This window comes from Anolis sagrei, chromosome 1 (assembly GCF_037176765.1).
Source record: "Anolis sagrei isolate rAnoSag1 chromosome 1, rAnoSag1.mat, whole genome shotgun sequence".
Taxonomy (NCBI): Eukaryota; Metazoa; Chordata; class Lepidosauria; order Squamata; family Dactyloidae; genus Anolis; species Anolis sagrei.
In genome coordinates this window covers 282,770,268-282,788,095 of record NC_090021.1, presented here as the reverse complement: position 1 = coordinate 282,788,095, position 17,828 = coordinate 282,770,268, and the positions used below count along the sequence as shown (strand labels likewise).

General features: G+C 39.5%; 1 protein-coding gene across 6 annotated transcripts in view; it reads left to right on the top strand.

Annotated features, from left to right (window-relative positions):
- The window catches only part of ACTN1 (actinin alpha 1), a 122,019-nt gene extending 106,865 nt beyond the window's left edge, over nucleotides 1–15,154 (top strand). For 2 of the 6 annotated variants that reach the window (XM_060762093.2, XM_060762085.2), the window contains exons 16-22: nucleotides 895–1,029; nucleotides 3,511–3,690; nucleotides 6,784–6,930; nucleotides 8,427–8,507; nucleotides 8,981–9,046; nucleotides 11,893–12,051; nucleotides 14,267–15,154. In XM_060762093.2, coding sequence (XP_060618076.1) covers nucleotides 895–1,029; nucleotides 3,511–3,690; nucleotides 6,784–6,930; nucleotides 8,427–8,507; nucleotides 8,981–9,046; nucleotides 11,893–12,051; nucleotides 14,267–14,425 — 927 coding nt within the window. In that variant the 3' untranslated portion in view covers nucleotides 14,426–15,154. The remainder of the gene's footprint in view (nucleotides 1–894; nucleotides 1,030–3,510; nucleotides 3,691–6,783; nucleotides 6,931–8,426; nucleotides 8,508–8,980; nucleotides 9,047–11,892; nucleotides 12,052–14,266) is intronic. The other 4 variants (XM_060762133.2, XM_060762123.2, XM_060762113.2 and 1 more) reach the window with 2 other exon arrangements.
- Nucleotides 15,155–17,828: the final 2,674 nt, after the last annotated feature.

Sequence of the window (17,828 nt, the reverse complement as noted above, 5' to 3'; positions counted from 1 at the left end):
AGATTTGCACCATCATGTGCATGTTCCCCCATTTCCTCCCCCAAATGTGCTTTAATGTTTTTATTTTGCAGTATGTGACTCGGTAATATTTCTTTAGGGAGTAAAGAGGGTTTTTATCGTGTCAGGAGTGACTTGAGAAATTGCAAGTCGCTTCTGATGTGAGAGAATTGGCCATCTGCAAGGACGTTTCCCATGGGACGCCCAGATATTTTACCATCCCGTGGGAGGTGTCTCTCATGTCCTCGCATGAGAAGCTGGAGCTGACAGGCAGGAGCTCACCCTGCTCCCTGGCTTCAAACCGCTAACTTTTTGGTCAGCAGTCCTGCCTGTACAAGGACTTTACCCTTGTAAAGGGATTAAAGATGCCTAATAATCTTTCAAAATACTTTATTTTGCTTATATGAAACATAAAAATCAGTTTAAAAGCACTAAATGAAATAGCACTGGAACATCAGCATCTGCTCTTAATTATAACTGGGTAACAGCTGATTTAATAAAAACATTGCATTTGTGAAAGAACACACTTTTTTGCTTCATGTAGTATGATATTTTTATTGTGTTTCTTAAATTCAGCACTCAAAACTACCTTAAAATGGCTACAATATTGAAAAATGATTTTTCATTATAGGGTTGTGTAATTAATGTAATCAGAAGAGTTTATAAGTGCAAACCCAGGTGTCTTTCCTTTTGGATTATTCATAAAAATTAATTAATGGGAAGGATTTATTTTGTGAATGCCTGAAACATTTAAACTGAAAATCCAGATTGAGCAGGAAGGGTGTGGGATTTTATTTAAGGTCGAACAGGATATATATTTTGTTTCAGAGCTGGCAATGCCTTATGTGAGTACTTAAGAGCCATTGAGTTAAATATAATTTTGTGTTTTGGTTAAAGGTGAGGCAACTAGTTCCCAGGCGGGATCAAGCGCTCATGGAAGAACACGCACGCCAGCAGCATAATGAGAGACTCCGCAAACAGTTTGGGGCTCAAGCCAATGTAATTGGGCCCTGGATCCAAACCAAGATGGAGGTAAAAAAAATGTGATACTTTCTAAGTAAGTTTGTCTACAACCCTCATCATTCCTCCATCTCATTCCCATTGGGAATTTAGAAAGCTATGTTCCATCTCTCATCAGCATCCAACCTACAAAATGCGGGGTAATAGGTTTATCTTTCAATTTATCTGCAGAGCATCAGGTGCAGAGGCTATTCTACATCCTCAGGCCATGATATGCCCAAGTTAAATACTTATTACATCTTGTGCTTAATTTTGACATTGAACTCAATGAGACTTCAAAGTAGTTGCCACTGGTTCATTCAGCCCTCCACTGCATGTTAACAGCTCTGTAGAAAGCTGATGTCTGTGTAAGATCCAACTCACAGCGGACTTCTGAAATATACCAAAAAATAATTACATGTGTTTCTTTTGCATAATATGGTTCCTAGAGAGGGAAATAGTTCTTATTTCATGCTCCATACATGAATGAATAAGTTCAGCAATTTTCTGTCCACTGTGTAAGCATATAAAGATTTCTTTGCCATTTTTAAACACAATTTATATTGAAGGAATTTAATGGGGAGTAGGCTCATATGAGTGAAAGTACGTATTTTTTTCTGTGCAGGTGACCTTTTTTGCACAGAAAATGTGTATCTTACACAAAATGTATTGAGTCTTGCAGAAATTCTGCATTTTGCGTAGAATACACCTGCAGAAAAAAATATACATGGTTTTTCTGAATTCACAATTTGTGCAAATTACATTTTTGCTGCACAAAAAACCCACATGTATTTCTTGAAGATATTTTGTGGAGGAATCGGTGAATGTTTTCTGAACAGGGAAATCATTTGTATATTTATGCACACTGGTTTCCCCCCAGTGAAGTCCTAAGGTATGAGAATCTTGCAGCCAGTTTCCTTTTCCTTGATGGGGGAGGGGGGTTCAAGATGTAACGGGTAGTGAGGCATCCCTTCTCAGGACTGGAAATACTAACAGGATTCTTCATGCCTCCATTGGATATTCTGAATACAATTCTGATAACGACTTAATGGGAGCCTAGCTTAGGTATCTTAGAATCCAGTCAAGATTCATTCAGTCACAACTAGAAAAAGTTTATTTTGGGAGTTTTTAGAAGAATCATATCACCATGCTGGCTAGGGGATTCTTTGACTTATAGTCCATAGGCAACGTTTTACCTTCCATCCCAACATGTGATCAGGAGATGGCCCTGGGCTTTCATGCTACTTTCCTGATTCACCCTTATCCCTACAATCCCAGTTTGAGTAAAAATCAAAGGAACTATACCTCAATTGCTGGTTTCTACTAACAGTACAGAAGGGGGGGGGGGTGGAATCCCACTTGCAGTCTTTAAACTCAAATTGTTTCTTCAAACTAGCAATTCATTGTTTTTTAAAATCAAATATCCAACTGCCATAAATTGGGAAAATTGCATTAACTGTCATCAGTAGAACCAACAATTCTGCCTGTCATCCCTAGCAATCGTCTTAGAGCTGCCTGGAACATCAGCACCTTTGTGTTTCTGTCAAGGAGTGATGTTGGCAATGATTCACTTAGAGCTTTAGAATACATTTTGGGGTGTTTGGGCAGGATCCATTAAGAAATAACTAGGCATGTATTTTTTGACTGTTTTGTGCTTTACGTGTTCAGTATGTCCTTGTTCCAGATTTGGTCTATTCAGATTAGCTACACATTGGCTTCTAAATATGTGTATCACAGCTGCTTCAAACTGCATACTTCTAGTGTATGTGTACCAATACGTCTTTGTTGTTTTTAACTGGAGGAGTCTACTGCTGATCATAGTGCATATGGCTTTGAATTAGCAACTATTTCAGATGAGTTTATCAGACATTAATATGGGCTCACTAAGCTCAGTCTTAATTTAGAAGAAGGAAACAGTTGGGAGTAGCTGGTCACTTCCATGTAAATCTGCTCCAGCCTTAGGTTTAAACTTTAAATGAACTTTCTAATGTGTTTAATCTTATCCCCAAAACATGTATTTTAAAAAGCTCTTTGAAAATTTAGACCAGTTCTTTCAACCTTAGATCATCCATGTATTTTGGACTTCAACTCCCAGAAGCCTGGGTAGGCATTACCAGTGGTCAGAGATACTTGAAAAGGAAGTCCCAGTTGTCTAGAGAACCAAAGATTGAGAATCACTGGTTCAGAATCACCAGAAAATATTCATATTCCATTAACATGGAAACCAGCAGGTGCCGCTGGAAATAACTGGTAAAAAATAGTGGAAGGATATTCAGGAGCTCCATGCCACAGTTGGGCTCAATAGTAAACTATACAGCTAGGATAATGTATGCTAGCAATAACAGTCTCACCAAGTTCTGTTTACCTGTCCTCTGGAAAGTCTTCAATTAGACTTGTGCTCCCTTGAGATTAAAAAGCCTGTGTTTTAAGTTGTGTTCAAAACAGCTGCAAGTAAACGCTCTACGTGCTGAAGCTTGTCACTCATTTGCCCACTTTTCCTTTGGGTTCATGCAGGAAATTGGCCGTATCTCCATAGAGATGCATGGGACACTGGAGGACCAGCTCAATCACCTGCGGCAGTATGAAAAAAGCATTGTGAACTACAAACCAAAGATTGATCAGCTGGAGGGAGATCACCAACAGATCCAGGAAGCACTCATCTTTGATAATAAGCACACCAACTACACCATGGAGGTAAACGCTGTGGAAAAATTCTAGGAGTATCACACAGAAACCCAAGGAAAGGGCAGGGTTTGGCTTTTGAATACAAAACATGAGTCCTAGTTTGCCTTTTTACCAGTATACATCCTGAGGGCATAGAATGATCTTCTGTCTCCTGCAATGTGATATGGCTTTTTCTTGAAGCAACATAGATCATGCTAGTTGCTGACGTTCTTTTGGGGCAAGTGAGAAGGGTGCCATGTAGACCTGTGAGAGGAAATTCCCCAACTGCTCACTTAGGGAACATAAAAATATGCTCCTTTGTCCTCCTCACTATCAGTGTTCTGCAGAACAGGGAACATAACTAGAGCAGTGGTTCTCAACCTTCCTAATGTCACGACCCCTTAATGCAGTTCTTCATGTGGTGATGACCCCCAGCCATAAAATTATTTTTGTTGATACTTCACAACTGTCATTTTGCTACTGTTATGAATCATAATGTAAATATCTGATGTGCAGGATGTATTTTCATTCACTGGAACAAATTTGGCACAAATACCCGATACGCCCAAATTTGAATACTGGTGCGGTTGGGGGGGATTAATTTTGTCATCTGGGAGTTGTAGTTGCTGAGATTTATAGTCAGCCTACAAGCAAAGAGCATTCTGAACTCCACCAACGATGCAATTGAACCAAATTGGCACACAGAACTCCCATGACTGACAGAAAATACTGGAAAGGTTTGGTGGGCATTGACCTTGAGTTTTGGAGTTGTAGTTCACCTACATCCAGAGAGCATTGTGGACTCAAACAATGATTGATCTAGACCAAACTTGACATGAATACTCAATATGCCCAAATGTGGACACTGGTGGAGTTTGGGGAAAATAAACCTTGACATTTGGGAGTTGTTGTTGCTGGGATTTATAGTTCACCTACAGTCAAAGAGCATTCTGAAACCTACCAATGATAGAATTGGGCCAAACTTCCTACACAGAACCCCACGACCAACAGAAAATACTGAGTTTTTTTATGGTCTTTGGCGACCCCTCTGACACCCCCTTGCAACCCCCCCCCCCCCAGGGGTCCCGACCCCCAGGTTAAGAAACACTGAACTAGAGCCAATAAAGTCATGGTCTTTTTTGCTCCATCCATAACCCATGTGTTTTCACCTTTTCATACTCCAGACTGCCTTGTTGCTGATGGAACAAGGATTTTATACTAGCCAGACTTGCTCTTTTATAAACTGTTCTTTATTTTTTTAAAATGGTAGCATTAGCTAACAAGCAACACATCTTGCTAGACCTGTCAGGTAGACAACTGACAAATGAGCTACCTGATTTAATTTCAGCAATACAGACATTAGTTTCCACCTGACTGTCCAATGGTCAGGATTCTCTGTTATGATAGCTAGTGAGTAGTTAGGATACACAGGTTATTAAATTCTTACCAAGATTGTGGTGGACATCATAGCAAAATAGGACTTCTTTTTAAGGAAACGGCTCCTTGTTTTCATTATCATGGGATCAAAGTGCACATGGCATTAAAATAATCACATACAGTTCTTGGTTTTTGTTTTATTCTAAAACATGAGAGACCATATACCAAATACGTCCCTTGGAGGCCACCTTTGCAACCTTCTAAAGGTGCTGTTGCCCTCCATGCTGCTGTCATGTAGGAACAAGCATAGCTACTAGGCCTGGGTAACAACGCAAAAATTTGTTTCTAAAATCGATTTGTATTTGGGGGTTTTTTTTGTTTCAATATTTAAAATAATTACAAAATTTTCCTTTTAAAAAGTTCGATATTTACGAAATTTCGTAAATGGTAAAAAATTAACGAATCGATTTCCGAAACAATAACGAATCGATTCGTTAATGGCGGACGCGACCGCGAAATACGCTAAAAAACCTCCAAAAACTTCTGAAGCTTCCCTCTCCCTCTGTTCTTGACTGTTGGTGTGATATTACAATTTTTTTCACTAATTAAACAAAAAACTTGCCCCAGACATGCGGAAATAATAACGAAACGACCTCAGAACAATAACGAAACGAACACAATAACGAAATACGAAGCATTTACAAAACGTATTTAAAAATTCGGTTTTTTTAATAATTGCTCCAGAATGGTTCGTTTTCGTTTTGTAATTGGAAAAATTAACGAATTATTAACGAATTACGAATTAACGAAACGAAACCGCCCAGGCCTAATAGCTACATGGCCTTTTCCAAACAGGACCAGGTTACTACTTCCTTACCAAACAAGCAGCAAGACAGTCCAGGTCTGCTACCCCATGCACCCACTTTCCCTGCATTCAGATGCAGCAGAGTGGGGACATGAAAGAATGCAGCCTTCCAACAATCTTCAGTGGGAATGGAATAGGGGTAGGCCTTAACCTTTGCTTCATAGGGCAGTGAATTCTCTGAAGATGAGAAAAGTTGCCGATGCACCACATGTGTTTAGGCTGTAGAGGTTATCTACCACATTTTTCAGATAAATCTAAGCATCCACATATGTGTTGTGGAAGCCTTATTTCTCTCTCTCTCTCTCTTTCTCTCTCTCTCTTTCTCTCTCTCTCTCTCTCACACACACACAGAGAGAGACAACATATGGTATACTAGACAGAAATACTATTGCTAATGTGTTGTCAAAGGCTTTCATGGCCGGAATCACTGGGTTGCTGTGAGTTTTCCAGGCTGTAGGGCCATGTTCCAGAAGCATTCTCTCCTGACATTTCACCCACATCTATGGCAGGCATCCTCAAGCTTCTGGAACATGGCCATATAGCCTGGAAAACACACAGAAACCCAACCATTGCTAATGGTAATAAGAACAACTTTTATGTCAGTGAGCTATGTTTTATTTTTTACTCCTTTGTATTTGCTGCTTGCAATTCAGTAGAAAGGGCAGGATTGAATCTTTTCTCCTTGTCTACTGTTTTCCTAGTCCTGATTAAGAATTCCGTGCTTACTTAAGATTACAATAAGGATAAAGAGCTACACACCAGGTGATTTTTTTCCTTAAAGGAAAACATAGGTGGACTGACTTGTGTTTGTCCTACTAAATTTCAAACAGTTTTCTTGACTGTATACATTTTGAGTAAACACCTTCACTTTTCTCTTCTAGCACATACGAGTGGGCTGGGAGCAGCTCCTCACAACAATAGCTAGAACTATTAACGAGGTGGAAAACCAGATTCTAACTCGAGATGCCAAAGGAATCAGCCAGGAACAGATGAATGAATTCCGTGCCTCTTTCAACCACTTCGACAGGGTAAGAGAGAATTAGGAACAAGTGTAACTCAGAGGGCTTCTGCTTTTGGATGTTTGAGCACCTCACCTCACGGATTGTCAGTTGTTAGCTTAGTGATCCTTCCCAAAATAATAAATAAAAAATCCTCTGCTAAAACTAACCGAATGAGCTAATGATCACAGGGTTTTGTTCTTTTTATTATGTATGTATTTATTTACATGTCGTGTCACAACAAAGCTCTCATATATTACCTATAGAATTTAACTTAGAATAACCAATAACTCATTGAGCATAAAATAAGTTCTGAGTTTTACATTGTAGTGCTGTTGGCATTCAGTTGAATCTAGGATTCACTGATGGCCCCTGCTCTTGGCCTCACTTCCTGGACTTCACATTTTCCCCTCTGAATGGTTTTTGCCTCAAAAAGACAGATGATACCCCATTATGCTACAATTTCAGTATAAGCAATTGCATCTAGACTGTGGTCAGCAACTATACAAGGGAAGAATGACTAATAGAGTGGCTATGCAAACCCAATTCAGCTAATAAGTGAACACTCTTTAGTCCACTCTCTTACAGCTGTATTTTAATGCTTATATTCACCATGAGAGAGCCAGCATAGTGTAGTGGTTTGAACACTGTACTGTGAATCTGGAAACCATAGTTTTAATCCTCATTATTTGGCCATGAAAATCCACCTTGTGACTTTTGGCAAAGCACACTCACTCAACCTCAGAAAAAACCAAATGATAATTATTTTTCTGAATAAATCTTTTTTAAAAACTGGTGATTTATTTATTTTATGATAAGTTGCCATTTGTCGGAAATGACTTGAATTCACACAATAACTACTAACTGAAGCCTTTTCTAACACTCTCAAAGATATGGAGGACATATTAATATGAGTGCATTCAATTTTCAGTGAATTTCAAGCAGCACAGACATTCAGTCCTGTTGCATACATAAATCTGTAGACTACGCTTGGAATTCGTTTACTATTTGTAGTAATGTATCCTTGTAAATCCATATCTCTTTATTCCAGACCCAAAAATCTTCTTGTCCTGATTGCAAGGTTCTAGTAAAAAAAATGCCTTTGCCTGCTTTTCACTAGTCTAGAGGTTACTGATTAATTATGTCAACTCTGATAAAAATACAACTGAGTGTCAGAAAAAGAGAGAACAGTTTTCAAAGTTTTCAAACTAGGCATGGTTAAAGTGTAGACATTTTGGCAGGAATAGTAATATTTTGTGATAACTTGGTGCATTTAAAGAAAAGAGCATTTAGCACAGTCTGAAATGTCAATCTAGATTCTAACTGTGCACTTTTTATTTCCCCCTGTGTCTTTTTCTGCATGCCATTCTCCCCTCCCCACCGTCTCTTTACCCACTGCATGGTGCACCACCTCATTTCTTCACCTCCCCTTGTCCTTTCCCCTCTCTTCTCTTTGTTTTCCTTCCTCTTCTATCACTACTCCACTGGCACTGCATGTCCGGCTGGCTGGCACACTGCATAACCAGGACCACTCCGGCACACTTGGCCCTGAGGAATTCAAAGCCTGCCTCATCAGCTTGGGTTACGATATTGGAAACGATGCACAGGTACTGAATGCAAGTAGGAACATGATGAGATATTGAACAATGAGAAAATAACGTATTTTCCCCCTCTTTTCTTTTTTGTTTTAATCCTTGTGTTGTCAATATGGTTGTGCATTTTTCCATGTACAACGGTGTGTGTTATCACAACTCCATTCTTTTCTTTCCATACATTTTCAAATCTTTCTTTATATATTTCATTTACAAAATTCCTCAAACGTTTTGTTTTATATTATTGTACTCTTTATCTTTTTGCCTATGTTTAAACTTTCCTATATCCGTCTTGATTTTCAATGGACTATATCATTCCTCTTCTTTCTCAAACATTCTAATGTTTTGTTTCATCCGGATTTCCATTCCTTCTTCATGCAAATCCATTCCTTGTAACATCCTTCATGAGTTCATCTCCTCTTGATCTCCTTTCCACTTCTCTCTTTCTTTTTTTCTTCATTGCTCCATCCTTGAATTATTATTTGTAGAAGAAGACTGGCATGATGGATGCTGAAGATTTCCGCACCTTCCTTATCTCCATTGGTTACAATATGGTAATGTAGCAGCACCTATCATTCTATCCATAATGGTATTTTAGCTCTTCAGAAAAACAAGAGCATATATCTCATAAAGGAGGTAAAGATGTGTCAGTCCCATGACTTTCAAACATAAACATGACTTTCATAACATCTTTTTCTCACAAATGTATCTGGAAGACACATTTGTTAACAGGCAACAATTTATTAACAAATTGGATTGTTTGATTTAAACTATATTCTGGAATTAAAAATAGAATATTATCTGAATCTGAAAATTAGTGGTGGTCCCCAGACGTTTTGGCCTTCAACTCCCAGAAATCCTAACAGCTGGTAAACTGGCTGGGATTTCTGGGAGTTGTAGGCCAAAATACCTGAGGACCACTGCTCTAAATAATATTTATACCTCACCTTTCTTCCCATGGATACTCAAGACGGCTAACAGTCCACACTAAACAAGTTTAAAAGGTGCAGTACAAAAGTTATAAAGAAATGTGGTAAAACAGAATTAAAATACAGTAAATTAATACACTAAAATGGCTTTTAAAACTCATCCCCCCCCCCCCCCCACAATCCCACCCATCTTCCTCAAATAACTGTAGACATAAAAAAAAGTCTTGACCTGCTTGTGGAAGGCCAGCAGGGATGGAACCATCCTGGTCTCTCTTGGGAGAGATTTCCACAGCCTGTGAGCCACCACTAAAAAGACCCTATGCTGTGTTCCCTCCAGGTGCACTTGTGCGGGTGGTGGGACTGAGAGAAGGCCCTCTACAGTAGATCACAGATATCTCCGAGGTTCATAGAAAAAGATGCGGTCCTTCAGATAACCTGGACCAGAGCCATATAGGGCTTTGTAGGTAAAAACCAGCACTTTGAATTGTGCTCGGAAACATGTTGGTAACCAGTGGAGCTGTCACAACAGAGGAGTGGTATGCCCCCTGTAGCCAGATCCAGTTAGCAGTCTGGCTCCTGCTCTTTGGACCAGCTGAAGTTTCTGAGCACTTTTCAAAGGCAGCTCCGTGTTACAGTAGTCCAATCGGGATGTAACCAAGGCATGTACCACCATAGCCAGATCTGACTTCTCCAGGAACAGCTGCAGTTGGCTCACTAGCTTTAACTGTGCAAAAGCACTCCTGGTCATCGCTGATACCTGGGCCTCCAGGTTCAGAGTCGAATTCAAGTACCCCCAATGTTTTCAAGGGGAGTGTAACCTCCATCTAACACAGGCTGACTCCCTATTTCCAGATCTGTCTTACAACTAAACAGGAGCACCTCTGTCTTGTCTGGATTAAACTTCAATTTGTTTGCCCTCATCCAGTCCACTACAGCTGCCAGGCACCAGTTTAACACAGGAACTGCTTCCTTGGAATTATATGGAAAGGAGTGATAGAGTTTAATGTCATCTGTGTATAGATAGCACCGCACTCCAAAACTCTGAGTTGGGCAGTAAGCATTGCTGCTGGAGACCTCTAAGAGTGGACGAATATTATATAAAACCAAAAATATGGGTGCATTAGGAGCCTATGGACCTTTCCTGCCACAAACCCTGGGCCAACAGATCTCTAGTATTGGATTTTGCCCTTAACAACTTATTTTAATGTTGCATATTTCCTCCAGCAATATCAACTCCACTGCCACCTGACTGCCCTAACAGAAATTTCAAATACACACATAGCAGGACGATAAGTTACCTTGGATGGAAATACAGAAATGATGCACACCCCCCCCCCCCCAAATCCTAAACTGAAAGCTTAACCACTCTGTTCATCCTTCTTGGATGAACAGTTGCACTCTCAACAGTTGCACTCTCAATTGCACTTTTTCTATTCCTACCTCATCCAGGGTTTTATCATTTTACTTCGTCCATTTGGCCTGCCCATTGTGTTCGATTTTATATTATGTCAGTTTGCTTTACTTATTTTATTTTGCTACTGTATGTATTTTATTCTGATGTAATTTTGTTGTCTGCATTTTGTATTTTATTTTGCTGTATTGTATCTTTGGGCTTGGCTTCATGTTAGCCACCCCGAGTCTCCTTCGGGGAGATGGTGGAGGGGTATAAATACAGAGAAGATCAGCATTAATATTTGGTCAATTTACTGATCTGTAATTGAGCTGAACCTAATATGGTATAACTTAAAATTTCATGCTTACTTGGTAAATATTTTATATCAAATATAATGTTTTTAAACGTTTTAAATGCTTAATATGTATTAATTTTATTTTTATTTTAATATTACTGGAATTGTATGTGTTTTAAGACATTGATAACTGCCTATATGTAAGCCACCTTGAGTCCCCTTAGGGGCAGAGAAAGATGGAGTATACATAGAGCAAATAATAATAAATAACTAATGTTTATAATGAAATAGGGCGGATAGTCACAAAAGTGCAGTTATATCTTCTCTCATTTTTTTCTTATTTGGGAGTGTGTCTCAATGAATTTAGTGGGATCACTTGTGATTAAATTCATACAGTTAGGCACTAGGTCCCAATTATATATATATATATATATATATATATATATATATATATATAATTTTTCCCATTTTTGTAAGAAGGGATTATAAGGGATAAAAAAGAATTACAAAGCAAACTAAACTGAAGAGTTGCTGATTTATATGACACACATGCTTATGACCTATGTAATGAGACAGCCAATTGTAATGTGTGGAATCTTTTAAATGTAAACATCCAGTGATCCATGTTGCCTGGGAAAGATAGTAGCTATAGTTCAACATAGAAAGCAGTAGAGTTAGCAAATTTGTTTATCTAACAAAGGATGTAAATGTAAAAAATTGTATTTTATCCTTTTTTGCCATTAGTAGATTGATTTATTTTTTTATGTTTGTCTTACTGTCTAGGGAGAAGCTGAATTTGCTCGAATCATGAGCATTGTAGATCCCAATCGCATAGGAGTAGTGACTTTCCAGGCCTTCATTGACTTCATGTCCCGGGAAACAGCAGATACTGATACAGCTGACCAGGTTATGGCCTCATTCAAAATCCTGGCTGGAGATAAAGTGAGTTTAGAATGAAATGTTGTGCATGCAGTCTTGAAATAAAGTTTATGCTTGATTTCAGGTTGGCAGAAATGCAATTGAAAAAGACACAATTCTTGGAAATGTTTGTTTGCTATGATTGTGGTGTCTGTTCAGTGCTTGTAGGCATAAGTCACCATATTAATAGTGAGAAAACAATTCTATATCTCAGTTATTCTACTTACAGATTCCTCCTTTAATCCCTTAATGGTGAGGGAAGCTGTTCATTGGATCTAGAGGCCTAATCAAGATCTTCAACGGCTTTAATCTTGCTCAGTTGACTTAGATATAAGTGTTGTATTTAAGGGGAGCCAGTTAGTGATGCGTCAGAACAACTGAGTTGCATGACATTGTTTAGATTTCAACTTCTGCCTTGGGAAAAATCTGGCAAAAATCTTACAGAGATTGGTTTAAATACTTTACTTAATTTTTAAAAAAATAATCCTTAGAACAAGGGGAACAGGGTGATTCAGTGTTGACCACGGAGGCCAAGAGAATGAGCTATATATCAGGAAGTCCCTAGTTTGAATTTTGTCTCTGCCATGAACACACTTGCAATTATGAATTTCTAGCAACCACAGTGAACCATCTACAGTTTAAAAGATACTAACAGATTGATCTTGCATGGTGTAAGGCTGTATACTAAATAATAAATACGAAGCGATTATAGCACTGAAAGTCATATACAGTACAAAGGTTAAGAAATTAATTTCTTGGTAAATATATTTAACTTTGTGTTCAAATCTCCCCAGTGTCTCTAACTAATACAGAATTTCATGGCCAGAATCACTAAGTTGCTCCAGAAGCATTCTCTCCTGATGTTTTACCCACATCTGTGGCAGGCATCCTCAGAGGTTGTGAGGTTTGTTGGAAGCTAAGCAAATGGGGTTTATCTGTAGAATGTCCAGGGTGGGAGAAAGAACTCTTGTCTGCTTGAGGCAGGTGTGAATGTTGCAATTGAGCACATTGATTAGCATTGAATAGCCTTGTAGCTTCAAAGCTTGGCTGCTTCCTGCCTGGGGGAATCCTTTGTTGGGAGGTGATTAGCCGCCCCTGATTGTTTCTTGTCTGGACTTCCCCTGTTTTTGAATGCTGTTCTTTATTTACCATCCTGATTTTAGAGTTTTTTAATACTGGTAGCCAGATTTTATTCATTTTTGTAGTTTCTTCCTTTCTGTTGAAATTGTCCACATTTTTGTGGATTTCAATGGCTTCTCTGTGTAGTCTGACATGGTAGTTGTTAGAGTGGTCCAGCATTTCTGTGTTCTCAAATAAGATGCTGTGTCCAGGTTGGTTCATCAAGTGCTCTGCATGGCTGACTTCTCTGGTTGAATTAGTCTGCAGTGCCTTTCATGTTCCTTGATTCGTATTTAGGCAATGCTGTGTTTGGTGGTCCCAATATAGACTTGTCCACAGCTGCATGGCATACGGTAGACTCCTGCAGAGGTGAGAGGATCCCTCTTGTCCTTTTGCTGAAAGTAGCATTTGTCGGATTTTCTTAGAAGATCTGTAGATAGTTTCTAGGTTGTGTTTCTTCAGCAGCAGTCAAAAGCAGGGGAAGTCCAGACAAGAAACAATCAGGGCCAGCTAATCACATCCCAACTAAGGATTCCCTCAGGCAGGAAGCAGCCATGCTTTGAAGCTGCAAGGCTATTCAATGCTAATCAAGATGATCAATTGCAACATTCACACTTGCCTCAAACAGACAAAGAGTTCTTTCTCCCACCCTGGACATTTCACAGATATATAAGCCCCACTTGCCTAGTTTCCAACAAACCTCACAACCTCTGAGGATGCCTGCCATAGATGTGGGTGAAACCTCAGGAGAGAATGCTTCTGGAACATGGCCATACAGCCTGGAACACTCACAGCAACCCATAGAATTTCTTGTTGGTTTACCCAAAATAGAGTAAACCCATTGAAAAAATGTTAAATCAATACATTGATAAGTTTCATTGATACAAAGCCTTTTGTATTAAATATGCAGTTTTATTTTTTTTAGCCGAAACTTTATAATATTTAAGTTACATTGCTGTAGTACTCCCTAATACCCCAGAGTATGAAACATTCCTAACCCTCTGTAGAGAAATAACAAAATGCTTATATGTTCATATTCAATATTCATAAAATTGTGTTTGCCTCTGCCAGTTGGAATGAATGGAAAAAACATCCCTGTTTCTATTTTTTTTTCTTGCAGAATTATATCACTGTGGATGAATTACGACGGGAGCTGCCTCCTGATCAAGCCGAATATTGCATTGCTAGAATGGCACCTTACACCGGGCTGGATTCCGTGCCTGGTGCCCTGGACTACATGTCTTTCTCCACAGCCCTTTATGGCGAAAGTGACCTTTAATTACCACTTCTCTATCCACCACACATCTTGACCCGCTCCTTTCCAGGCGCACTTTTCTTTTTTCTCTGCAAAGCAGATTCTGCTCTGCCTTTTCCCAACCTTCCTCTTTACCACTTCAGGTAATGGATCCACTTGGGGGAGGGAAGCCGAGGGAAGGATCTTGAAATGAAATTGCCTATCATGCCCCTGAAGAATGATGACTTACAGAATTATTTTCTGGTGAAAAGGTTACATTTAAAAAATGTATTTTATTATAGGAAAAAATATTTTTCTCCAAAATTTAAGCATAAATAGAAAGTTTAAAGATATGCGAGTCCTCTCCCCCTTCTCCTGCCATTGTTCAGACATAGGAAATGGGAGTTCAGCATTGCTTCCTATATGCTGCAGCCCAGCCCCTTTTGTCCTACCACGAGTCAACTTTTCTCATCTGTCACTCTATATATTCTTTTGTCACATATGTTTTCAGAGGGGAAGGCACATAAGTGCATGTATTACTGGTTCACTCATTTCATGGAAATATTTTACAATAAAAACTTTTTGAAATTGCTGTGGTTTTTTAGGGAAAAATAATGTACACAGCTCATGTTTTCATATTTAATTAAAACTGCAATATGCCTACAATGTGTCGTTGCTGAAAGTTGTCTTGCTTTCCAAATATGGCGCTTGAGAGTTGGCATCTTTGATATTGCTTGTCACAGACCATATTAAAAAAAATCTTGTGATAACAAATCTACATGTCATTCTTTTGTCTGCCTAACCTGTTTAATTATATTTAGCTGTAACAAGAAAGATTTTCTAACGCTTTCTAAAATATATCAGCAGCTTGGGGTTCTTTTTTTGGCATATTATTCTAATGTTAACTTTTTCTTACCACTTTTCTTAAATGCCATATGAAAGGCATCTTTCTCCCCAACCTCCCTCCACATACTGTGCAATGTAGTGATATTTACTTAACTGGTATTACTATTTCAAATTAAGATAAAATTGGTATAACAGCCTAAAGTAAATAGTCCCAGCTAGACTAGGCCTACTCAGTCAGTGAGACTGACATAAATGTTGACTCAGTGGGTCACATTTGGTTAGGATCGTGCTATTTGCTGACGATCGTGCCATCACCACCCAAGTGGGGAGCTTTGAAATGGTTGAACTGAAGCTCTCAGAAGCTTTAGGTGCTCTTTCTGCCTCTTACAGGGAAAACCAGCTGATTTCTAATCCATCTAAAACACAGACGTGTGCTTTTCACCTTAAGAACAGACAAGCATTTTGAGCACTGAGGATTACTATACGGCTCCAGTCCAGCATACCTGTCCAAACGTATCTCCTTTTACGTCCCACCTCAGAGTTTAAGATCTTCTGGGGAGGCCCTGCTCTCGGTCCCCCCTCTGTTTCAAACACACTTGGTGGGGACGAGAGACAGGGCCTTCTTGGTGGTGGCCCGTGGATGTGGGACCAGGCCTTCGGGTAATTAGGCAGAAATGACAATGTTTGCAATGGCTTGGAAATGGATTATGGATAAGTTAAATGGAGCACTCAATCATAGAATTTGGCTAGATAATGGCCACCAGACTGGTAATAGTTCAGGAGACTGTAAGTATATTGTTTTTAATGTTTTAACGTTTTTAACTATTATAATTATTGGTGTTTTGTATTTTATTATGTGACATCGAATTGTTGCCAATTGGAAGCTGTCCTGAGTCCTTTCCCCCCCCCCCCCCAAATTGGGGTTGAGAAGGGTGGAGTAAAAGTGTTTGAAATAAATAAATAAATACCTGGGAAGGAATCCCACTGCAGCATTGAAGCACACCCAAATACAGTGTTCTCTCGCTACTTCGTGGTTTGCTTTTTGTGGACTCACTGTTTTGCGGGGTTTTGCCTCCCAGTTTATGAATGGTTGCCATTGCCCAGAGCGGCATTCTAATCCCGCCTCCTGGCAATGATGGAATGTGGAAGGGGGTTTTACCTTCCTCCTTGGGAGAGAGACAACCAATCAAGAGAGATTGCAAAGCAGAGCTAGCTAGCAAAAAAGGTGCAAGGTGCCTTTAAATCTCTCCTCGCTTCTGCTTCACCCTCGGAACTTGATATACATATATAGCTTCCCTACTTCGCAGATTTTCGCTTTTCGCGCGTGGTCCTGAAACTTAACACCCTTCAACACAGGAGAAATTATACTGTTTAGCCAGTATTGCACCACCTGACCTCCGCCGAGAAGTAGCAGCCAGTAATGAAAGGACCAAGGCAGTGACATCTCCGACTCATCCACTGTTCAGATATCAGCCAGCACACTAATACCTTAAATCAAGATCTACAGATATACTCGACTATACTCAGCAAGTAAGAGTCCAAAAGTGGCAGGCTAAAACCCAGAACCTCAAGCCATGGTTGATATGGAATGAGAGACCCCCTCCCCCGGGCACACAGAAGACTGGGTGACTTAGAAGGTGCTGAACAGACTGCGGTCTGGCACCATGAGATGCAGAGCCAACTTTAAGAAATGGGGCCACAAAGTGGAGTCCACAACATGCAAGTGTGGAGAAGTGCAAACCACAGACCACCTATTACAATGCAGTCTCAGCCCTGCCACATGCACAATGGAGAACCTTCTTATAGCAACACCAGAGGCACTCCAAGTGGTCAGCTACTGGTCAAATGTATATTGCCAAGTTTTTTAAACTTTTTGTTTTTCAAATACATTACAACTGTACCCTTGGTTCGCTTCTGATATGGTAATAAAAATTAGTTAGGAGACAGCATTTTTGTAAGGATTTTCTATTAGAGAAAACTCCCAAAATACAGCAGAGCATCCATAAACACAAAACAGGACAGTTATGGTTGAGCATTCAGCTCACAGCAAGCAGAGCATGAAGTGCCAGGTGGCTGTAAAGAATTTAGAGCTTAGGCAGGCAAAGATGCAGGGTTCAATCTTTAAGATTAGGAAAGGTTTATTTACACAAATAATAACTACATTTCTATAATAGTTAATAACTGGGTCTGAGCTACTCTAACTCCATCTCTCTAGAGTTCAAAAGAGAGGGGGAATTCTCCAAGCACACATCTCTCCTGAAACACAAGCAGAGAGACCGAGATCTCAATACACTCACAGAACACACAGAGATGAAAAGTAGTTCAAAGACAAAACGCATGCACCTGCAAAGTATCCATTCTACATAACCAATCAAAATGAGGGCAGAAACAGAGGAGAGAAGATTCCAATTGTCATTCAGGAGATAGGGGGATAGGGACACCCTCAGCCTATTCTAAGCTAACTATTCCTCATTGAGGACTGCAGACTTGGGCAGTGTGGAGTTGAATTCCAACAATTTTAAGCCTGGAAATAAATCATTTTATGCTTTTACAAACATTGTAATAGTCAGCATATTTATAAGCAAGTTTCTCAAAGGAGAAA